The sequence below is a fragment of the Girardinichthys multiradiatus genome, chromosome 3, assembly GCF_021462225.1.
Source record: "Girardinichthys multiradiatus isolate DD_20200921_A chromosome 3, DD_fGirMul_XY1, whole genome shotgun sequence".
Lineage (NCBI taxonomy): Eukaryota > Metazoa > Chordata > Actinopteri > Cyprinodontiformes > Goodeidae > Girardinichthys > Girardinichthys multiradiatus.
In genome coordinates, this window is record NC_061796.1 from 11,378,697 (window position 1) to 11,402,974 (window position 24,278).

Sequence of the window (24,278 nt, forward strand, 5' to 3'; positions counted from 1 at the left end):
GAGATAGAGTCAAAGAGGAGCCGAGAAACAAGAAGGAAGAGAGAAAAGATACCTGTGCTTCTACACAGAAGACAGAGCACCTTAACAAATGTATGAAAAATGAAGAGTCAGATAAAAGGAGTGGAAAGAACATATGAAGAAAAAAACTACTTGAAAGTACAGAAAAGTCCAAACTGTTGTAAAAATGATAACAGGTTAGAGAAAAAAAGTTAGCATTTCATATTTGTGATTCCAACCTCTCCAGATGATAAGACATTGTTCATGTACTCCAAGAAGGACTCGTCTTTGATTTCGTTGTCAGTGAAGATGAAGCTAGCACCTTTTCCCTGCTGACCGGCTGTTTTGTACAAATTTTTCAGGTCCTCCATCAAGTTAGTGGTGGTATAAGAGCTGCAAAATTTAAACAAATGCAAAATATTTGTTAGTGAAATGGGCCTCGCAAACGTTTTCCTCAAATCTAGTTTATATAAACTATTTGTGGACAGCCCAAATTAGCGTTGTTTGCATGCATTTTATGAGCCAAAACTACAAAGTGGCATTGGGTTCTACTGGTGCAAATTGTAAAAAAAAAAAAAAAAACTAACATAAACTGAAAAAATGGGCCTGATACAAGAGTTTAAACAGTGATGATAATGTAATACGGGTTTTCCATTGGCTTTTTTGTACATTAACTTAAGATATTAATGATGTAACAATTAGATATCAGAATGGTCAGGAACTTCTGACACACTCCAGCCACATGAGGTCTAGCATTGTCCTGCATTAGGAGGAACCCAGGGCCAAACGCACCAGCATATGGTCTCACAAGGGGTCTGAGGATCTCATCTTGGTACCTAATGGCAGTCAGGCTACCTCTGGCGAGCACAAGGAGGGCCATGCGGCCTTCCAAAGAAATGCCACCCCACACCATTACTGACCCACTGCCAAACCGGTCATGCTGAAGGATGTTGCAGGCAGCAGATCGCTCTCCACGGTGTCTCCAGACTCTGTCACGTCTGTCACATGTGCTCAGTGTGAACCTGCTTTCATCTGTGAAGAACACAGGGCGCCAGTGGTGCATTTGCCAATCCTGGTGTTCTCAGGCAAATGCCAAGCGTCCAGCACGGTGTTGGGCTGTGAGCACAACCTCCATTTGTGGACGTTGGGCCCTCATACCATCCTCATGGAGTTGGTTTCTAACCGTTTGTGCAGACACATGCACATTTGTGGCCTGCTGGAGGTCATTTTGCAGGGCTCTGGCAGAGCTCCTCCTGTTCCTCCTCCTTGCACAAAGGCGGAGGTAGCGGTCCTGCTGCTGGGTTGTTGCCCTCCTACGGTCTCCTCCACGTCTCCTGGTGTACTGGCCTGTCTCCTGGTAGCGCCTCCAGGCTCTGGACACTACGCTGACAGACACAGCAAACCTTCTTGCCACAGCTCTCATTGATGTGCCATCCTGGATGAGCTGCACTACCTGACCCATTTGTGTGGGTTGTAGAGTCCGTCTCATGCTACCACGAGTGTGAAAGCACCACCAACATTCAAAAGTGACCAAAACATCAGCCAGAAAGCATCGGTACTGAGAAGTGGTCTGTGGTCCCCACCTGCAGAACCACTCCTTTATTAAGCGTGTCTTGCTAATCGCCAAAGATTTCCCCCTGTTGTCTATTCCATTTGCACAACATCATGTGAAATTGATTGTAAATCAGTGTTGCTTCCTAAGTGGACAGTTTGATTTCACAGACGTTTGATTTACTTGGAGTTATATTGTGTGGTTCAAGTGTTCCCTTTATTTTTTTGAGCAGTGTATAAAGTTTACTTTGTTGTTACCATGACTGCAAAGCAACAGCGGGCCATGACACAAACATTAAATTGCTTGCCACTCAGGGCTGTTTAAAAAAAATAATCAAGAACACACTGTTTTGAAAAGTTCAAAAGGATATGTATAGATTTAGAAAGGGTCATCATTTAAAAATAGAAAAAGCCAAAGTAAATCTCAATATAAAAAGAGACTTTACAGTACTGAATGTGCAAGTAAAGGTTAAATTTAGTAAGCAGACAAAAAAAAACAACTAATGAAGCAAACATGCAGCCAAAGTGCCTGTTTTCCCTGGAAAACCCCAGGCTCTTTCATATTCATAGCAACCACCAAAGTCAGTTAGAGACTTGGCCAGTGGGAGACATGATGACCACTACTGCCCACAGGCAACGATAGGGAAAGCCTTTGACAGCATTGGACAGTAACAAAGATGCTAAAGTGAGAGTTATAAAAAAAGAACTACAAGGCAGATCTTATCTCAGAGAAACACATAAGTGATCTTTCTCATGCCATAGATCTTGGAAATAAATATTTAAATTGTGATAATCAGAGTGAGCATTACCGTGTGAGGGTTATCTGGAAGGTCGTGTATCCAGCTATGAATGAGGCCAACCTGGTCAGGCTCTGTTTGCCAGAACCTCCAACACCCACTAAAAGGGCATTACCACCTGGAGTCCGAATTATTCTTGAGATCTGCACACATGCAACATATGTTAATATGCAAAAGAGCGATGACATTAAATTAGAAATTTATTGAAAAGTTTATTTATTTCATTAACTCAATTCACTAAGTGAAACATATTACATAGATTGATTACATAAACTGATGTTTTCAAGCCTTTCTGTAAATTATTATGATTTTCCTCTTACAGCTAATGAAAACATAACATTTAATTTCTTAGAAGATTAGAATATTACAGGAGACCAATAACAAAAAAATTTTGATACAGAAATGTGAGCCTAATGTACAAGTATTGTCTAATACCTGCTTAAAGTTTGTTATTTTCAAAAGGGACTTTTAATCTAACAAACAAGCCTCATCAGAATGCATATTCTCATTTTTTAAATATGACAGTATATGATAAAGATAAAGTATATTAATAAAGATGTGATAAAGATTTTTAGCCATCTTTAGTAAGATCAGTAAGATGTTCAAAAATAAAGTCAGAGAATGTACAAGCTTTTAACTGCCACTTAGACAGGAAGTCAGACTTCAGTGGGTAACAGGAAGGCCAACTTATTACAGCAAAATTGTTTTGTTTGACCCTTTTGAGTTTTTAACCTGTATGTCATGAAACATGCTGGATTTGAAAATGCTGGAGGCTGTTTGGAAATCTGAGAGTAAAGGAAGACTTCTTTGTTCACTAGGATATTCACAATTAGACTGCTTGTTTCATTTTAATCATGTTAATCACTAAAATGTTAGTTTGAATTGTCATTTCTATAATCACTTTGTCTTTATTAGCAAAATAAATACGTAATCCCTGTTTAACTGCACAGAGGTGTAACAGGATGTGGCATTCCTCTGTTCCTAACTAGATATTGTATGCAACACAAGGTTCTTTATTGTAGCTGTAAAACATCCTTAAAGTAAAAGATAAACAAAGTTACATCAAACAGTAAATTAGAATCTAACACAATTTTTTATTTTTAAATTATCCTCAAGAAACAAAATGCATATATTTTCATAATGTTTGGACTTTTGCAAAAAAGTAATTTAGCTATGATTTTTTTACTGTTTGAGGTTAGGCTTTATTTTTAATGCCTCTATCCCTGAATCTGGATCATTTTGTTGCATTTAAAGTTTTATATTGATGCAGACAGATAAAGCTCTGCATCTTTAGCCTATTTTACAGAAAATTTATTTTTTTATTGCAATGTGAAGACAGTTGAATTTTTCATTCATGCAAAAACTAAAAATGTTTCTGAACTCTTTGGATTAAAGTTTTTTTTTTTTTTTCTTGGACAATTTGAATCAGCTAAACTTGGTGTCAGCTGATTGGTTCATTATAAGATCGGCCACAACATTTTTAATCTGTGCACCTTTACCTCTTGATAAGTTGTATTAATGAAAGGAGGCCTAAAACAATCAAGCCAGACAGAAAAAGGTATATGCTTACAAGAAAAACCTCTTGTGTTATTTTGAATGAAATGAAACTGAAATATTTTCATGCTTGTTGGGTTTGTACAGGTCCTTCTCAAAATATTAGCATATTGTGATAAAGTTCATTATTTTCCATAATGTAATGATGAAAATGTAACATTCATATATTTTAGATTCATTGCACACTAACTGAAATATTTCAGGTCTTTTATTGTCTTAATACGGATGATTTTGGCAAACAGCTCATGAAAATCCAAAATTCCTATCTCACAAGATTAGCATATTTCATCCGACCAATAAAAGAAAAGTGTTTTTAATACAAAAAACGACAACCTTCAAATAATCATGTACAGTTATGCACTCAATACTTGGTCGGGAATCCTTTTGCAGAAATGACTGCTTCAATGCGGCGTGGCATGGAGGCAATCAGCCTGTGGCACTGCTGAGGTCTTATGGAGGCCCAGGATGCTTCGATAGCAGCCTTTAGCTCATCCAGAGTGTTGGGTCTTGAGTCTCTCAACGTTCTCTTCACAATATCCCACAGATTCTCTATGGGGTTCAGGTCAGGAGAGTTGGCAGGCCAATTGAGCACAGTGATACCATGGTCAGTAAACCATTTACCAGTGGTTTTGGCACTGTGAGCAGGTGCCAGGTCGTGCTGAAAAATGAAATCTTCATCTCCATAAATATTTTCAGCAGATGGAAGCATGAAGTGCTCCAAAATCTCCTGATAGCTAGCTGCATTGACCCTGCCCTTGATAAAACACAGTGGACCAACACCAGCAGCTGACACGGCACCCCAGACCATCACTGACTGTGGGTACTTGACACTGGACTTCTGGCATTTTGGCATTTCCTTCTCCCCAGTCTTCCTCCAGACTCTGGCACCTTGATTTCCGAATGACATGCAGAATTAGCTTTCATCCGAAAAAAGTACTTTGGACCACTGAGCAACAGTCCAGTGCTGCTTCTCTGTAGCCCAGGTCAGGCGCTTCTGCCGCTGTTTCTGGTTCAAAAGTGGCTTGACCTGGGGAATGCGGCACCTGTAGCCCATTTCCTGCACACGCCTGTGCACGGTGGCTCTGGATGTTTCTACTCCAGACTCAGTCCACTGCTTCCGCAGGTCCCCCAAGGTCTGGAATCGGCCCTTCTCCACAATCTTCCTCAGGGTCCGGTCACCTCTTCTCGTTGTGCAGCGTTTTCTGCCACACTTTTTCCTTCCCACAGACTTCCCACTGAGGTGCCTTGATACAGCACTCTGGGAACAGCCTATTCGTTCAGAAATTTCTTTCTGTGTCTTACCCTCTTGCTTGAGGGTGTCAATAGTGGCCTTCTGGACAGCAGTCAGGTCGGCAGTCTTACCCATCACTCAACCAGCCTGGTTGAGTGATGAACCAGGCTGGGAGTTTTAAAGGCCTCAGGAATCTTTTGCAGGTGTTTAGAGTTAACTCGTTGATTCAGATGATTAGGTTCATAGCTCGTTTAGAGACCCTTTTAATGATATGCTAATTTTGTGAGATAGGAATTTTGGATTTTCATGAGCTGTATGCCAAAATCATCCGTATTAAGACAATAAAAGACCTGAAATATTTCAGTTAGTTTGCAATGAATCTAAAATATATGAATGTTAAATGTTCATCATTACATTATGGAAAATAATTAACTTTATCACAATATGCTAATATTTTGAGAAGGACCTGTATATGTTTGTTCAATTCCAGTCTTCTAGGGCCGGTGTCATGCATGTTTTAGAATTTTTCTCTTGTTTAACACACCAGATTTAAATTAAAGGGACTTGATGATATTTTTAGAACATAATTGAGCCTTTTGCTTAAAAGCATGGAGGACACCAGTCCTGGAGAATTGGGACTGGACACTACTTCTGCAGACATTTTTTCCTACCTTGTGGACATGATCAACTTATTTGTAAATACAATCTCAAAGATCTGTGTTCTAGTCAACTCTCAATATTTTTAATTTAGGCTTTAATTTTCCAAGTTTAAAATACATTTTATGATATTTGTCTTTTATTCAGACTATTTTCACCACATAGTACAAAATAAAATATCTATAATACCTTGATCAGATGCATCATCGCATCCTGAAAGAAGACCATGTCCATGCCAGTACCCCTAATGCTCTCATTGTAATGACACAGGAACATATTCAGTCTCTCCTTTAAACTCTCAAATGACTCAATAGGCTCATACACCTTGGGCAAATCAAAGTCTGAATCTTCTGGTTCCTCCCCTGTGAGAAAAGTAGTTTCATAATACAACAATTAAATGTCAAAGAGGGAATCAAACCATTAATAAAAATGGTTTCCACTAGCATGTTTTCCTGCTTCAGGAGTACCTGTAGCTTCCGGGGCATCTCTTAAGAAGTCAACAAAGTATCTGTCTTCTCCAAAATCCACCATATTCCTGATGTCCTCCCTGAGCTCATCTCCCATCAGCTTTGCGAGTGTTTGGTCAAACCATTCTATATCATCAGGCATCGTGAATCTGTCAGCTATCACACGTTTGCACTCATGCTTCCACAGTGCCAGCAACACCTGAGAAATTGTTGTCAGTGAAGACGGAAGGTTAGCAAAGAAAACTCAAATCATCTACAAACAATAAAACAAGAGCAAAGGCAAACTGACAGATGCCATTGATAGGAAAGAATTGTTTTGGTCCATAATAAGTTATTCTATCAGTTTGGAGACAAGTGCCAACCCCCATTTTCTGGTTGGCTTGTTTTGTCGGCAGAATGTTATGAGTTTCACCCTCGAGCAATCTGGGTTTGGCTGGGAGTCATAGCAGAATGTAGGACAGTGTGAGCAAGAGTATAAATTTGAATGTATTCAATTATTCAGTAAGGCCACATAGTAATGTGGAGTGGGCCACCTCAGCAAGAACTGAATTTTAAATGGAGATTTTGTTTTATTTTATTTAATCCATCTCTACCAACAGACACTCAAATTTCTCTCCAATGTTGTCAATATTTCATGAAATAATGTATTATGTAGTAAAACCGCTGCACTATGACTTTTGATGGGATTTAAATATTTATTTTTTGCAAACAGTTTTGAATAAATAAAACTTGTATACATGAGCATAGGTAAAATAAATTATATTTTAACATCTAAACTTGATTTAAAAACCAAGTTATCAAAAAGAACAGATAGAAAGACACAGTATAAAAACTGCCTCACCTGGACAGAGCTGACTACCTCAGCAGTAGTTGTTAGCATCCCTTGCCATATCCTTGAGAGGTCTCTCAGGTTGAAAATGTAGTGAAACTTTGCAGGAGTTGGAAGCATCTTGAGCTTTGTCATCTGCCAGAGACGACGGGTTAGAGACACTAGGTGATGTACAGTGCTCTGAACCTCGGTGCTGAAACCACGCTGGGTGCAAAAGTAGCCCTCACCAATCACTCCTGTAATTTGGGGGCATCGATTGTATTATTATTATTATTATTATTACAGATTTCTATGACAGGTAAAAGATGTAGAATGTGTCAGAACACAACTCTGGTTATTTATCAGTTTATCACTGAAAAAATAGGAACTGTGAAATTCAACCTGGAAAGACTCACAAATGAGAGAAACACAGAGATGGCAATCAGAGGCGTTTATTAGCTGATGTTTGTTTTCTTTTGGCGCTCGGACCCCGGTGGAAGCCGTGGATGCTGATAATGACATGAGCTTGAATAAACATCTTAGGGTTAAAATTAGAGAAGTCTTCCCCCCCGGTATCCTGATACTGGTCGTGGAGTGGAGGCCTGAGTAGATAAGGGAGTCGGAAGGAGCTTGAAGCCTGATGGTGGAGATGAGGTGGAGGAGGGTTGAAGCTCAGCTGAAGGGCAGGAGAATCTGCATATGATGGTCTTTTAAAGTGAATCCTTGAGGGATGATTGGCTAAAGAGGAATGTGGATCAGGAGCTGATTAGTTGGAGTGGAGAACATGGTAGAGTAGTTAGACGGAGCTGGTAGTACAGGTCCTTCTCAAAATATTAGCATATTGTGATAAAGTTCATTATTTTCCATAATGTCATGATGAAAATTTAACATTCATATATTTTAGATTCATTGCACACTAACTGAAATATTTCAGGTCTTTTATTGTTTTAATATGGATGATTTTGGCATACAGCTCATGAAAACCCAAAATTCCTATCTCACAATATTAGCATATTTCATCCGACCAATAAAAGAAAAGTGTTTTTAATACAAAAAACGTCAACCTTCAAGTAATCATGTACAGTTATGCACTCAATACTTGGTCGGGAATCCTTTTGCAGAAATGACTGCTTCAATGCGGCGTGGCATGGAGGCAATCAGCCTGTGGCACTGCTGAGGTCTTATGGAGGCCCAGGATGCTTCGATAGCGGCCTTTAGCTCATCCAGAGTGTTGGGTCTTGAGTCTCTCAACGTTCTCTTCACAATATCCCACAGATGCTCTATGGGGTTCAGGTCAGGAGAGTTGGCAGGCCAATTGAGCACAGTGATACCATGGTCAGTAAACCATTTACCAGTGGTTTTGGCACTGTGAGCAGGTGCCAGGTCGTGCTGAAAAATGAAATCTTCATCTCCATAAAGCTTTTCAGCAAATGGAAGCATGAAGTGCTCCAAAATCTCCTGATAGCTAGCTGCATTGACCCTGCCCTTGATAAAACACAGTGGACCAACACCAGCAGCTGACACGGCACCCCAGACCATCACTGACTGTGGGTACTTGACACTGGACTTCTGGCATTTTGGCATTTCCTTCTCCCCAGTCTTCCTCCAGACTCTGGCACCTTGATTTCCGAATGACATGCAGAATTAGCTTTCATCCGAAAAAAGTACTTTGGACCACTGAGCAACAGTCCAGTGCTGCTTCTCTGTAGCCCAGGTCAGGCGCTTCTGCCGCTGTTTCTGGTTCAAAAGTGGCTTGACCTGGGGAATGCGGCACCTGTAGCCCATTTCCTGCACACGTCTGTGCACGGTGGCTTTGGATGTTTCTACTCCAGATTCAGTCCACTGCTTCCGCAGGTCCCCCAAGGTCTGGAATCGGCCCTTCTCCACAATCTTCCTCAGGGTCCGGTCACCTCTTCTCGTTGTGCAGCGTTTTCTGCCACACTTTTTTCTTCCCACAGACTTCCCACTGAGGTGCCTTGATACAGCACTCTGGGAACAGCCTATTCGTTCAGAAATTTCTTTCTGTGTCTTACCCTCTTGCTTGAGGGTGTCAATAGTGGCCTTCTGGACAGCAGTCAGGTCGGCAGTCTTACCCATGATTGGGGTTTTGAGTGATGAACCAGGCTGGGAGTTTTAAAGGCCTCAGGAATCTTTTGCAGGTGTTTAGAGTTAACTCGTTGATTCAGATGATTAGGTTCATAGCTCGTTTAGAGACCCTTTTAATTATATGCTAATTTTGTGAGATAGGAATTTTGGGTTTTCATGAGCTGTATGCCAAAATCATCCGTATTAAGACAATAAAAGACCTGAAATATTTCAGTTAGTGTGCAATGAATCTAAAAAATATGAATGTAAAATTTTCACCATGACATTATGGAAAATAATGAACTTTATCACAATATGCAAATATTTTGAGAAGGACCTGTAGAAGTGAGTCTTCCAAGTTGAATTTTCGTCAGAACTCCATGAGTTCAAATGAATTTCAAGTTAATTAATTTATTTTATAAACAATCATGTGGAAAAATTCCAATACCCTTTTAAATATTCAGTTCTTCGATAGCAATCCTTTCCTTTTTAATGTGTATGTGAAAAAGTGACTTCAAACAGACAACTTCAAACTGAATCTCTGTGTATTAATCAATGAAGGTCTCCTTTAAAATACTGAGTGACAATGTTTAAATCCTGTGCACCTAATGTGATATGTCTGTGTGTAATTCCAACCATTTAAAGTAGTGCATAAATATTAAAGTGTCCTAATTTATTACTTACCAAAATTTAAATATAGCAAAAACATTTTAAAATGTAAAAAATAAAAATGTTTAAATTTACTGTCCATATGTCATAAAGACATAACAGTTTTTATTGGGGTCACTGAATGTAGGGCACCCTGTTCTCTGTAGCTTTGTGAAATATGTTCAAGAATTGCCACCTATTTAAACATAAACTAACAACATGTGGATATACATGATGCTTCTCACACTGATATACCCACCAAATATCTTATCTATGGAGGCATTAGAGGGAAGGGTGCAGTTAAAGACGGAGAACTGCCTTTTCAGCCTTTGCGGAATGTCATTGCGCCCTCCCCCTGGATGAATCATGGCTGCCAGAAACTGAACATCAACCATATTGGTGAACTCTCCTGGCTTCTCCAGGTTGAAGAAGCCATTCTGCTCCATCAGCTGCCTGACAATCTCATTGGTCACCTTGGATAAAAAGCAAATCGCATATAATTACAACTAAAAAGCTTTATCATCATGCAAATAAAACAATCTTTGGAATGAAGCATCTCAAGACTGATCCCTAACCTGGTCTCCCCATTCGTTGATGACAGGCATGTTAATATCATCTATAAAAATAGACATTTTCTTCCCAGTAGGAGGGCCGTAAGTCGTCCCCATCCTCTTATCCACATAGCTCTCAACTGTTCTCTGAAAAAATAAGCTAGGGTTACTAAAGCATACTACTAAAGAAGAAGACAGTTGCTATGCCTAGGAATAGAAACACATACTGTGACACATATGCACAATTTATTAAAAAATTTAGCAAATAAAAATGAAGTTACTTTTTACCTGGAACATGAGAGGTGTAGTAGCAGAAGAGAAGTTGAGACATTTGCCAATGTGGCTCTCAGGGTCATACTTTGACATGTAGCCTTTGATCATCACAGTCTTGGCTGTTCCTTGCTCTCCAATCAGCAAAACAGCCTTTAAAGAATATTTGGATTTAAACTTTGTTTCAAGTACACTTGAGGGAAACATCTCAATGTGACTATTGTGCCTCCTACTGTATGAAAGATACTTGCTATTCATAGGTTTGATTTATTTAACATTTTAATGGTTTACTTTTAATGGTTTGCTTTTATCCTTTCCTGAGGACATTAGCATAAGCTCAATGTTCTGAAACAGCTGAAAAAAACATGCATATATTGTAGAAATTTGATATTAAAATGAGGTTGACCTATGTTCATAAATTAAAGAGAAAAAGGAATCTAATCTTGAGCTTTTTACAAACACACCTAGGGGGAAGAAAAATAAAAGTCCAGATTCGGAAATAATTGTTATTAATAAAATGTCCATTGATACAATTGTTGGAACCTCTACTTTTTCTAAACCTCTTTTGGCAACATGCCAGCAATTAGTTCTCTTCTACAACATCTGACAAGGTTGGATCATACTAATCCAATGAAGTTGGGACTTTGTGTAAAACCTAAATAAAAATAACATACAATCATTTGTAAATCCTGTTCAACGTGTTGAAAGCATTACATTTAAAATGTGTGAATATTTGCAAAGAACAATAAAGTTTTTCAGTTTGAACAATAAATATTTTGTATTTGTAGTGCATTCAATTGCATTTAGGTTTTATTTACATTTTGCTCAATGTCCTAACTTCACTGGATTAGAGATTGTACAGAGAGGAATCTTTGACCATTCCTTTTTGTACAATCTCTCTAGATCATCCAGACTCTTGGGTCCTCTTTTATGCCCTCTTCTACTCAGCCAACCCACATGTTTCGGTGGCCAGAGAAAAATATATATTTTGTTTATGGAGAACCATTTCTTTGTAGATTTGGCCATATGTTTTTGAACACTTTTGGTCACCACTCACTTTCATTCCAATGGCAGTGGCCACCAGGTTTTTATCTGAAATGTCCTGGGATTTCAAATTGTTCAGTTATGCCCTTCAACAGGGTTACCAGGCCTTTCAAAATACAAACAGGCCCACACCATCACAGAACGTCTGCAACACCCAACAGTGGACATTGTTTTTTCTTTTCAAATATTTATCCTTTGGCTCATACCAAACCATCCAGGAGTGGTTGTTGCTGAAAACTGCAATCTTTGTCTCATTTGACCAAAGCACATGATTCCAGTTAAAGTCCAACTAGAGCAAACCAAACTCCACATACTGTTTGTAAAGGTAGAGCAGAGTGGCTTTTTCTGGCATAATTTCCAAACAACCAGTGTTTATACAGAGATTGTTGGGGTTACCAATGATTGTGATGTTCTTAACAGTGCGTTTCCCCCAACTGTATAAATGTATAAATTATATTAGCTATTTGATTTTTAGGGATCACACTGCTTTTAGCAGTCTACAGACAGATATGATGCATCTGATATTTTAGATTAGTCTTGCACACAGGTATTTACTGCTTGATTTATTTTATTTTATTTTGTTTTTTGCATTACCTTGCCCTGCTTTGCAATTGTTTGAATCAGGAAGTCAGTTCTAACATTGTCAACATTAGGGACCAGAATAGAGCTATATTCTGGGGTGACTTCAGATGAATAAAAGTATTCCTCAACCCTGGTGTTCCAATGGACCCAGTGACCTGGAAGGACATACAGTTTCATACTTTAAAAAGACAGAAATGTCATGTAAAAATAAGAATCAACGATGAGGGTTATTTAAAAGAAATCTCTTAAATATGTAATTTTACCATTTGGGAAAACTTTTGTAAAAATAAAGCAAAAAAAACACAAACATAAACCACATGGTCTAGCTTTTTAAAGAACAGTTTGTGAATTTTTTACATTTGATCACAATAAATGTTCATACATAAACAATTACCTTCTGTTGTGACATAGTAGTCAAACATGGTGTTATCACTATGTGAAGGAATGTCTGGCAAATTTAAACAGATACTGTCATTTCCTCTGAGCCAAGCCTCCATCGTCCTTCGGTCTTCCAGCTCAAGTAAAGCTCCAGTGCTCCATATGAGGGCAAAGACATAAAGTCGCTCCAAGTGCTCCCTGGATAACTCGCCATTCTGCTCCTGAACAGTGAAAATGAAACTAAATAATGGTGCATAATGGACTTTCACTTCAAAAATGCCAACATTGTAAAATTAAAAAAACAGGTAAATCAATAATTAGAAAAACAAATAAAGCAAGGTAAATGTTTTTATATGTTTTAAGCTTATTTTGGCATGGAATCAATTAATTCGTTTTACTTATCAGTGCTATTTTATATAGCCCTAAACGATGACCTTTATGTATAATGAAGTGCCTTAAGTGCCTAATTAAAATTAATAAAAAACTGAAATACTGAAAATAGGTTTGCTGGCTTCATTTCCTGTAAAAAGCTAAACTGTGATGATGAGCTGGTCATAAGGGCTGTGTTTTATCGTGCCAAGGAGTCCAAAACAAAGACAGGAAAAAAAAAAAACAGAAAAAGCTAAAGCCATCTGGTTGATGAACCACCTGGAAAGCAACATAGCAAAAGCATAGATTTCTGTATTAGTTTCTACAAATATTGTCCCATTTATATTAATTATTGGATCTGAAGCAGCATTGTAAGTTAATAAAGTATAGTTTTTTTCACATTTCCTTTTAGGTTTGTGTTAAAAAGGTTTCAATTTAGTTTCATCATATCAGAACATTCAGTGATGGAGATGTTGTGCTTTTGAGTATTTCGACTGCAGCAGGTATTTCATCATAGATTCTCAGATCTGAGGTTTAGCATAATCTTTACTTTCAGGTCTTCAAGACGTTAGGTCCCACTTCGGGTTCGTTTTTTGTTTCCTAAAAAAAGCTGATTTTTCTTTTTTTTTTTTTTGCCTCAGATTGCTCAAAGACAGTTATCTTTACTACAAGTTAAAACATTTATAAAATACATCTAACTGTGGTTAGATCTTGTTAAACTTTACCACAAGAGAAAAAATGTGTGTATTAATATTATGGTATAATGTATAATACTACCTTTGGAGCAATAAGTCCTTGCAGCATGTTTATGCATTGCATGATGACAAAGGCCTCCAACATGTCCATCTTGAACTCTAATGAGTGCAAACTGAAGCGGTACAGCTCAGAGAAGGAGGAAGAGAACAACTCTCTCAGTACCCTTGCCTCCTGCAGAGAGCGTTTCTTCAGCCAACCCTGGTAGGAGTAAACACATTGCCATTGTAGGAGTAAAAATCATTAGTTTAAAAGTGTCTGTATGTATATATACTTTAGATAAATAGGTGTGCTTGGCTGTTTATAAAACTGCTGTCTGTTGTTATAAACATATCTGTTTTTATCTAGGAGGAAAGGCCAAAAATATAATATGTCTGACTGATATTCATAGAGTTATAGATGTAAGACTGTGCCAAAATTGTAAAACTCCAGCTGTAATCTGGGTTTTGACTCACTGTAAAATAATCCAGGCGCCACACTTTCTACACTCACTCGTCACTTTTTTAGGTACACCCTGGCAGTGCATGGTTGGACCCCCTTCTGCCTTGAGTACTGTGTTAATTCTTTGAAGTATAGATTCAACAAGGTATCGGAATAATTCCTGAGAAATTCTGGTTCATGATAGCACCATGAAGTTACCTCAAATATGTTGGCTGCACATTCATTGTGTGAAACTCATGTTCTATCGCATCCTATAGGTGCTCTATTGGGTTGAGATCTGGTGTCTGTGGAGGCCATTGGAGAACAGTGATCTTATTGTCATGTTTAAGAAAAGCAGTTTGTAGCTTGGTGTAATTTTCAGGAAGGTTGTGGTATTTAAAGAATGCTCATTTTGTTTCAAAGGACCCCAAGGTGTACCAAGAAAATAACCCGCGCCACACCACCACCAGCAGCCATTATTTCATGTTTCATATAGCAAATTTGTTGCTGCTGAAATTGAGACTTGCTGAACCAGAAAACATTATTTTCCAATCTGTCATTGTCCAATTTTGCTGAGCCTTTCTGAATTACAGTCCCAGTTTCGTGTTCTTGGCTGACTGGAGCAGCACCTGGCATGGTCCTAGCAGTTCATCTGCTTCAAGCTTCAAAATGTTATAATTTCAGATATGTTTTTCTTCACACTTTTGTTGTAACAAGTAGTTATTTGAGCTACTATTACCTTTACACCATCTTAAACCTGTGTGCCTCTTCTCTTCTGACCGTCAACATCACCAAAACATTTTTGTCCACACAACTGCTGCTCACTGGGCATTTACTCTTTTTGCACAATTCTCTGTAAACCCAAGAGGTGGTTGTGCATGAAAATCCCAGTAGATCAGCAACTACTGAAATCCTACGGTCAACCTGTCTGGCACCATCAACCATGTACAAAGTCCCTTAAATCCCCATTCAAAGGCTACGTTAGAAATTCGGCAAGTCATATTGATCAAGTCTAGGTACCTAAATGCGCTGAGTTGCATCCATGTCATTGGCTATTTGTTTTAGCAAACAATTGAACAGGTGTACCTAATAAAGTGACCAGTAAGGTGTATGTTCTTTTGGGAAATAAAGTTGAAGATAAATAATTTACCTCCAGTATTGGTCTCCAGCTTAGAACAGAGGAGCTCATGAACACCATGCCATTACGTGACACTGTGGCAGGAGAAGCATTGTCAATGTTATGTGGCTCAAAAACCACTTTGCAGTTGGGTGCCATTGGTATACGGTCTCCATTTGCCAATGTCAGAGTTTTGTTGTCGTCCAAAACTGAGTTTAAGTTTTCAATCCAAATAGCATCAACAGGTCCATCCAGGACTATCCAAATGTGCTCTCCTATAAGAGAAATGTGTACTCGTGTGAATAACAATTACATGAATTTCATGTTTGTAAACATATATTAATTTAAACAAAACTAAATATACGTGGGCCCCAAAAGACTTCTGGGCCCCGGGGTACTGCCCAAGTAAGTTCAGCCCTGCATCTTAATTCAACTTATTCTGGGTAATTAGTTTTTTTGGACAGTTTGAGACAGTATTAAAGGCTTGTAAAACTGGCAACTCTGAACTGGGTTGTTCAACTATTTATGAATTTTAATAATATCCAAATATAAGAGGAGTTGTTTTGCATTAGAAACATTTTGGACCTTTTTTTGCTCTCAACGTTTTCCTCCAAAGCGTAGAAAAGATGCCATCCGTCCAGTCATTTGTGGCCACATCCAGTCTACCAAACATCTGAGGTGCAGTGATGGCTTTGGGGTTCATACGCATCTCTCTGTGGGGTTGACCACACTCTGCACAAAAAATATGTTAACTAACTGCTTTTCTGCAATTATAAAGCACTTACTGTTTCTTATATGCTAAACTAAAGTATTTTTGCTCACATGTGGGTCTCTTTACAATTTAAGCAATGCAGCACAGCAACATGGCATTTGATACTTACCCTATGTTAAATGGATAGTTAGAACATTTTGAACAAAGGTTATGTTAAAAGGTTAAGAGAAGTTAATGAATAACTCTAGATAAATTGTTCCCAGAGGCTGAAGCTAATGAGGGGCCAAGACTGAAGCAGATGTCTACCATCTTAAATCAGCCCCATTGTCAAAAACATCACAGTAGTTTATGCAAAAACTGTAAAAGCCATAGTTGCATCTAAATATTTCATATAATGCAACGTAAACAGTGTTGGGTGGTTATGTACTGTAAAAATTAATTAATGGGGGTATGGAGGTAGGAGGCAATATGCCAAGAATCATCCTTATGTGTAAAACACATATTGAAAAGAACATGCAAAGCATCTTCAGTCAGAGTAACTCTCTGATATACAAGTAAAGTATTGTGTATTTTGCTCTGCTCTGCAGGAGTGACACACACTTGTTATTCCTCCAAAACAAGTTCCCCATGATTTTATGACGTTTTTTTTTTTTCTTTATTGTGCATTACATGACGTCTTTGAACTTGTCCTCTTTAATTTTTACGACGTTTCAGGAAAGTCTATGTTTGTCCTTAAATATAGGATTTATTTTTGATTATGATGTAATTGTGATTTCTTCAAAGGATAATAGAAAATTATGTTAGAAAAACTGTATAAAGAAGTCAAAACATTCAAAGAACTGGTCAAATATCTTGTCAGGCCATCAGTGTAGTAGGTCGCACCTGTCATAGCTTTCATCAGTGTATGTATACATGTGGTTTTTCCAGCTCCACTTGGCCCAAGGGCCATCATACCATGTCGAACCCTCTGAGTCTCAAACAGCTGAATAACCTTTAGCTTCCAGGGAGGATGGCTGATCAGACCTGCATCTTTAACCTGCAGGGGCAAAAGTAAACTGTATTTGTTTCAAGCTAAATTAAAATTCCTAGACGTATATTGCATGTACACAAAGTAAAATGATTTGTACTGGATGATAGCATTATCCGTGTCTATTGTACTAAAATTGTGGATGCACAGAGAAGTTTGCATTATTGCAGGAACAAATACTGCAGTCCATAAAATACATACATAAAAAGGGGACATTTCTTTCAGACCTAACATTTTATGGTATCTCTTAATGTTTCCACTGCACTTGGTTTTCCTAAAGGGTACATTAGTATTCCTTTAGGTGTTGTAGTGTGTTGAGGCCCTTAAGAATGACATGAGAACGACAGCAGTTTTACAATCCTTTAGAATTTTGGCTATTGTTACTCAGACTCTTTATTTCCCTTACTTTTACCTTATGTTTACTTTTTTACTGTCCTTTTTCACCCTTCTATTATTCCTTTAATCCCTATTTTAATTATTTTCTCCAAAAAATTTATTTTTCATTCCGCAGAGAAAAACCTGTTGCTTGGCTGTCCTACCTGTTTGTCAATGGCAGCTTCTAGGTCAGGGTAGCCCACTTTATCAAGCTTGATGCCAGGGAAGAGGTCTTCAATCAAGCTCAGGAATAGGGGCTCATCTTCATCAATCTTATAAAACAAACACATGTACACACACATCGGCAAAATACAAAACAACAGTTGATAATTGTTTGTCTTAAGTCTAATTTCTTTATGTTTATGCTTTGCTCTTGAATAAAATTGTATTCTTAAATTTCTTTCTTAAATGTTCTTTGAATAAAAAATAAACTGAAAACTAATTTCAGCTACTAAAAGCTTTCTTGTGTTCTTCCCAGACTGACCAGTTTAGATAGGTTCATGTCTCTCAGAACCCTCATGACAATGGTGGACTCTGTGTCAGTCGGGTTAGCCCGCTTGGCTGCTCCCAGTGTGCGCAGGACTGACAGTATGTTGCGTAGGCCAAAGTCATAGTGAACCTGAGCAGAGACAAAAAAAAAGCAAAGCTGTGTGATACAATCTAGATGACATATATGATCATGAATAATAGTGTCTCCAAAGTTTTGATCAGTTTCTATTGTCAGTCAAGGTGTTTTACACTTCTTGGAAGACATTTAAATGACAACAATGTATAAATTAACCAAAAATAACTCTTCTCACTCTTCATTGTCATTGTAATATTGCATTGACATATAGGGCATGTGTTTATATTAAGACTTTTTAATTTCAGGCATGGTTTTTACAACTTTTTACCTGTTTTGAGAGCTGCTCCTCACATAACTTGTAAAGTGTGAAGAATTTGCGAGCTAACTCCATGTTGTCTATAAATCCACAACTGGCCAGTTTTACACGAATAATGATCTGGCGGTCAGGAACCATCATGGCAACAGATCGGAAGTTGATCTTCAGGTTTTCTGGAAGCTCCTGGCGACCTGCATACCCTGGGTTCTAATCATATTGGCAAAAAAAGAAGTTGTAAACCAAATAAAATCAATGAAAAATGCTACATTTTTTGGCATATAATAAAATATTTAGATCTCTGATCTTAGATAGATTACTGAAAAATAACAGTACAGGCAACAAAATAAAAGAGAATATATTACTTGCATATTGAAATGTGCCATTGATGCACAACCCTACACAATTATTAGCACTCTTGGTAAAGACATATAAAAAGTCTTAAAATAATTTCATCTTTTATAACTGTAGCATGACCTCACAATAAAAAATGTCACTGAGGTTCTTTGACAAGAACTTACTTCCTTTATTGTGCATGATGACAAGTTTGTCACTGTTGCAGCTTTTTTACACTTTTAATTTATACCCTGACAAATTTAACCAAGGAACAGTTTTCTTCTAATGATTTTGTGACTAATAAAGATACTCGTCTGTCTTACCTAAATGACATATACTCTTCTCTTTCCTGTTTTTAAGATCTGCTAAGAGGAATGGGACTGAGGAATGATGTTTTTATAGATTGCGAATCAGAGGCTCCTCAACACAACAATTAACCTAAAAATGTAAAGTATAAATTACAGAATATTTCAGTTGCATTACCTTATAATAGTTGTTTGCTAATATGATTTAAAATAATTATAACATGGTGATGAAATAAATGTACTCGAAAGGTTTTTGGTATTTTGTTCAGGGTGAGGTTGTGCATCTGCAAAAAAAAAAAAAAAAAGTTATTTTAAAGCTTTTTGCACATATTTAGCTAAATTGCCAATAAATGTGGAGGACTCAAACAGCATACAGACGTGTCTTGGTCATAGACCTAACGCAATCGAGGATAAAGTTAAAACTGGTAGAACATTAAAGTTCACTTCATTTAGCTTTTTTATGCCCGATAGACACATCTTAGAGCATCTTTTAGACATAGCCTGTCTTTGATTGTTGCATCTATATGAGCAATAATGTAGACCCATACACATACAGGTTTATATTTAGATGTTTTTGGCAAACCGGCCTGAAGGTGAGTTAGATGGACTACCATTTCCCGTTTCTCATTTTCCTAGAGCAATGAGAGTAAGCCTAATATGCTCCATTTATTTCTCACAGGAAAAGGTCAGTTCCTGTGAGGTCAAAAGCAGGTTTGTACTGTTGCAGTGGGTTACCATGGACAGAAGTTTTGTTCTGTATAGAAATTCAGTAATGTTTTTATTATACAACAGTTTGCTCATTACCTTTCTAAATTCACTGATGTTCTGTTTGTTTCGGTTAGTATTTACTCTAAAAATCCACATTAAAACTGATTTTCCTCTTGCTAATTGTTCTTGCAAACAAAAATACCTTACAGAGAAATTTAAAAATCTCAAAATTATTATTACACTGATTAAATTACATCTTGGTCAAATGACTTATTTAAGATTTAATATTAGAGGTTTAAGACTTGGACTCAACACAATTATCCATATCATATGCTAATATAGTATTGATTAAATGTGTCCTTTATTTGCAAGCTGGTTTAAATTATGTGTATGAGAGACTGTTGTCAGAGAACTTGACCAGAAGCTGAGAGGTGTATCCAAAGATGACAAAGAGAGGTTTACAAAGTACTATCTTTTTATGCATGCAAACTACGTCAGCTCCGGCACAAATGGTTTCTGCCAAATTGTACCAGGGCTAAGATCTCTGCACATTCACAACCAAAGAGGAATGTTTCTAGCTTTAGTTCTACTGCTCCTTGAAAAAGTGCCTAGATTATTTACATCCTCATGAAATAATTGAGGGTCACATTAAGGTTATGGTTTGAGAGAATGGTGTTTAGTCTGTATTTTTCAAAATTGAAAGATAAAGCAGCAAGAATGATGAAAAGTTTCAGAGTACACAACTAAATCTATTAATATGTCTTCTACTCCTACTGTAGTTAAGAAGAGGCAATCAACTAATCACATAAGTTCCTCAAGGAATTCTAAAACATGCACAAACCTCACATCCCCTATTCCCACTCAAAAAGTAAAGACTACTCTCGGGTAATTTTAATCATCAGAAGTTATAGTTGCAAGTCACAGTGTTATTACTTTCTGGTACCTCTTTGTTCTCCCACAAAGAAACAGTTTGCCCTAGGCAAGGAACACAGCAGAAAAAATCTGTGAGGACTGCAAAACAGAGCTGGACCAAAACCAAACTGGAGATTGATAAAATCAGACACAGATCAAAGGATGAACAAGTTAGGGTAGCAGACAACTGAGAATAAGCAACACAGAGCTCTCTACGAAATTTACTTGTTGATTTTGCCAGCTGGTTTGCCAGATAAGGCCTGGTTGAGCTAAGTTACAGAGCATCGCTGCTTTATCAAATAAAGTATGACAGCTTTACTGACCATGGTAAGGAAGATGCCAAACTCAGGATTCATGTCAACACTGTCTCCATCGGTGAAAACAAAGTTTTTACGGCGTTCTTTTTTGCATGTAAGAACTATTGCAATCTGCTGAGCTGCCACTGACAGAACAGGGAGGTCAATGCGGTTAAATTCATCGAAACATCCCCAAGAACCAGATTGTGCCAGACCTAGAAATAACAGAGAGCTTAGCCATTATATTCTTAAAGTCATTTGTACAAAAAAAAAAGAATCTGAAGACCGCTTTTGCAGACCATGGCCCTGTTTACACAACAATGATCCATTGAAAATGGGATTTTTTTTTCAGTTTCTGTTAACACATCTACATTACAACATAAATTCCCTGCCACGCCAATAGTAGGTTGTATGTTCTTTGAAACTCAACCATATGCAGAAACATACTGCTTATAAAATGGGGGATAAACATTTTGTTGGAGAACCATTATTAGATTGAAAGGGGTCAGCAGCACAAGTAAGTCTTCTGCAATCCCCTATTGTTATTGTCGATATCTTTGTCTTCTGTTGGTTTTAAACTAGTTTGCAGCCATTATGTTGTGCGCATGTGTATTAATTTCCTCTGATTTTAGTCATACGTTGCATGAGCCGAGGCTTCGCGGTAAGAAAGATTTCATTTTTTCCTGGAGACCAGGATGTTTTCAAACCATTACACTCTGGAACCCATTTTAAAATTCAACCATTTTCAGAGAAAAAAAGTACAGTTGTGTAAACGAACAGTATAAAAGCAACTAAACTTTCCCATTTTCACCAGAAAACATTGTCAGGTAAACAGGGTCTATGACATGCATTACTCAGCTTCATGAGATTTACCTTTGTATATTCTTCCCAGGCCTCTGAAATCCATCTGGTCAGAACAGTTGAAAACCACAACGTATTTGCCCAGACAGCGACCCATGTCCTTTATGGTCTCAGTCTTACCTAATGATGAAAAGTAAATAACTTACTTTCAAAAATGAAATTCTAGAAATACCCTCTACAACTAGAGGTTGCTTTGTCTTTCACAAAGTGAAAGATAAATGATACATTAGTTTCAAATTTTTTACAAATAATTTATATTAAAGGTTTGATGTGTATATGTCGCAGAACCACCTGCTGCTGCAAATACAACTGCTAGTCCTTTGGGGAATATCTACAGTGTCTATAGTTTCAGACATGTAGAGACTGAAATATTTTCCCCATTCTCTTTGCGAAATAGGTCCCACAGAGCATTGCTAAACGTTGCTGAACAAGTTTTCAAGTCTTAACACAGATACTCGACTGGATTTAGGTATGGTGTGTGACTGGGTCATAATGCTGCATGACTGTGTTTTGATCTGAACCATTAAATTGTAGTGCTGGATTTCTGTCTTGCCAGAAGAAAGATAAACCTTCACCCCAGTCTCAAGATTTTTGCAGGTTTTCTTCAAATATAGCCCTGTATTTGGCTACATCCAGCTTACCGTGTCCACTGCATCGCTTGTGCTAACGCTGTAAACAGGACTGCTTATGGTTTTCAATTCAATTCAAAATACTTAATGATTCCCAAAGGGAAATTAAATGTTGTTGTAACTCATATTATGCAGGTTTCTTCAAAGCGTCGTTGCAGATACTGATGGCTGTGGGCAGGAAGGATCTCCTGTAGCAGCAAATCTGAAGAAGCTTCTGACTAAAGACACTCTGTTGTTGTAGTCTCATGAGGATGATGCTCAGGCGTCTTTATAATGTTCTTCATTTAATGAAGAATACTTCATTAAGTGAAGAACCGATCCAGTCTTCTCTATTAGCTTGTTGAGCTTTTTTAAGTCCCTGGTTCTGATGCTGGTATCCCAACAGATGATGGCAGAAGAGATCACACTCTCCACATCAGACTTATAGATGATCTTCTGGAGTTTCTGATAGAGCAACTCAGACTGAATTGTGTTAAATGCACTGGAGAAATCAAAGAACAAGATCCTCAACGTGTTGCTGGCTTTGTCCAGATGACAGTTGAAGCAGGTGTATGATTGCATCTTCAACTCCAAGTCCACAGCGATAAGCAAACTGAAGGGGTACTGAAAGTTGCTTGTTTGCTTTCTCAGGTGAACCAACAGGAGTTTCTCTAGGACCGTTATGATGTAGGATTTTGGAGCAACAGGTTTGTAGTCACTGAGGACTGATGACTGTAGACATCAGTCCTCCTGCCTTGTTCCGGTACCAAAGAAAACCTGCAGTTTTCTTTGGTACCGGAACAAGGCAGGAGGTCTTCCACAACACTGGAACCTTCTCCTGGGCGTGGTGCTGCAGAATCCCACAGAGCTGCTCTGTACAAGCCTTCAGGACTCTGGAGCTGACACTATCTGGACCTGCAGCCTTATTCCGGTTCAGTCACTCAAGCTGCCTCTTCACCTGACTTCTAGAGACACACTGGTGGAAGGGGAGGCAAAAGGGGGCATCGACATCTTCTGATTTGGTTGAAGGCAAACATGTAGAAGCAGAAGGGTCCATGGCCGATGTAGAAGATAAAACATTTGAGGTGTGACAGGAAAGCTTTGGGTCAAAGGAGGATCAGATGTCTGTTTGACCGTGGGCAGGAGAGAAAGATACTGAGCTTCTTCCTGATTTGACCCTATTGAAGAATGTGTTTAGTTCATTAGCTCTATTCAGTTTTTCTGTTGTTTTTTTTTTTTTTTTTCTGGAGCTTGCTCTCCAGCTTCATCCTGTACACCTCCTTACTGTATCTTATCTTGACTTGAAGTTGCTTCTATTTAGTCCTCAATAATTCACTGTGTTCCCCTCTGAAGCCTCTTTTTCTTTTTTGTTGATAAGCAGGTCCTTCAGGTTGCTGGTGATCCAGGGTTTGTTATTGGAGAAACTTCTCACTATTCTGGTGGGGATAGTGTTATCCACACATTAGTTTATTCAATTCAATTCAAGTCAAAAATATTTATTAACACCAAAGGGAAATTAAATGTTGTTGTAGGTCATGTTATGAAGGTTTTTTCAGAGAGGTGTTGTGGGCAGGAAGGATCTCCTGTAGCGGTCTGTCTTACAACAGATCTGAAGAAGCCTCTGATTGAAAACACTCTGTTGTTGTACAACAGTCTCATGAAGAGGATGTTCAGGGTTCTCCACAATGTTCCTCATTTTATGAAGAATCCTTCTTTCCACAATGATCGCCAGAGGTTCCAGAGAAGTCCCCAGAACAGAACCAGCCTTCTTTATTAGCTTGTTGAGCTTTTTCAAGTCCCTGGCTCTGATGCTGCTACCCCAGCAGATGATGGCAGAAGAGATCGCACTCTCCACAATAGACTTATACAAGATATGCAGCATCTTACTGCAAACACTGAAGGACCTAAGCTTCCTCAACAGTTCATTTTATTACAGGTTGCCTCTGAATAAGGGGCCTATATTTCAAGCAGAGAAAAACAA

At 38.1% G+C, this 24,278-nt stretch overlaps 1 protein-coding gene across 4 annotated transcripts in view; it reads right to left on the reverse strand.

Moving 5' to 3' along the window:
• The window catches only part of dnah5 (dynein, axonemal, heavy chain 5), a 136,043-nt gene that overhangs the window by 60,548 nt on the left and 51,217 nt on the right, over positions 1-24,278 (reverse strand). For all 4 annotated transcript variants that reach the window (XM_047360743.1, XM_047360741.1, XM_047360742.1 and 1 more), the window contains 19 exons: positions 21,702-21,809; positions 20,856-21,043; positions 18,287-18,481; positions 17,878-18,012; positions 17,558-17,665; positions 16,874-17,027; positions 15,865-16,011; positions 15,313-15,554; positions 13,767-13,943; positions 12,637-12,841; positions 12,255-12,397; positions 10,635-10,769; positions 10,371-10,493; positions 10,055-10,268; positions 7,096-7,319; positions 6,255-6,453; positions 5,977-6,149; positions 2,358-2,488; positions 237-390 (listed from right to left, as the gene is read on the reverse strand). In XM_047360743.1, the coding sequence (XP_047216699.1) occupies positions 237-390; positions 2,358-2,488; positions 5,977-6,149; positions 6,255-6,453; positions 7,096-7,319; positions 10,055-10,268; positions 10,371-10,493; positions 10,635-10,769; positions 12,255-12,397; positions 12,637-12,841; positions 13,767-13,943; positions 15,313-15,554; positions 15,865-16,011; positions 16,874-17,027; positions 17,558-17,665; positions 17,878-18,012; positions 18,287-18,481; positions 20,856-21,043; positions 21,702-21,809 (3,155 nt within the window). The remainder of the gene's footprint in view (positions 1-236; positions 391-2,357; positions 2,489-5,976; positions 6,150-6,254; positions 6,454-7,095; positions 7,320-10,054; positions 10,269-10,370; positions 10,494-10,634; positions 10,770-12,254; positions 12,398-12,636; positions 12,842-13,766; positions 13,944-15,312; positions 15,555-15,864; positions 16,012-16,873; positions 17,028-17,557; positions 17,666-17,877; positions 18,013-18,286; positions 18,482-20,855; positions 21,044-21,701; positions 21,810-24,278) is intronic.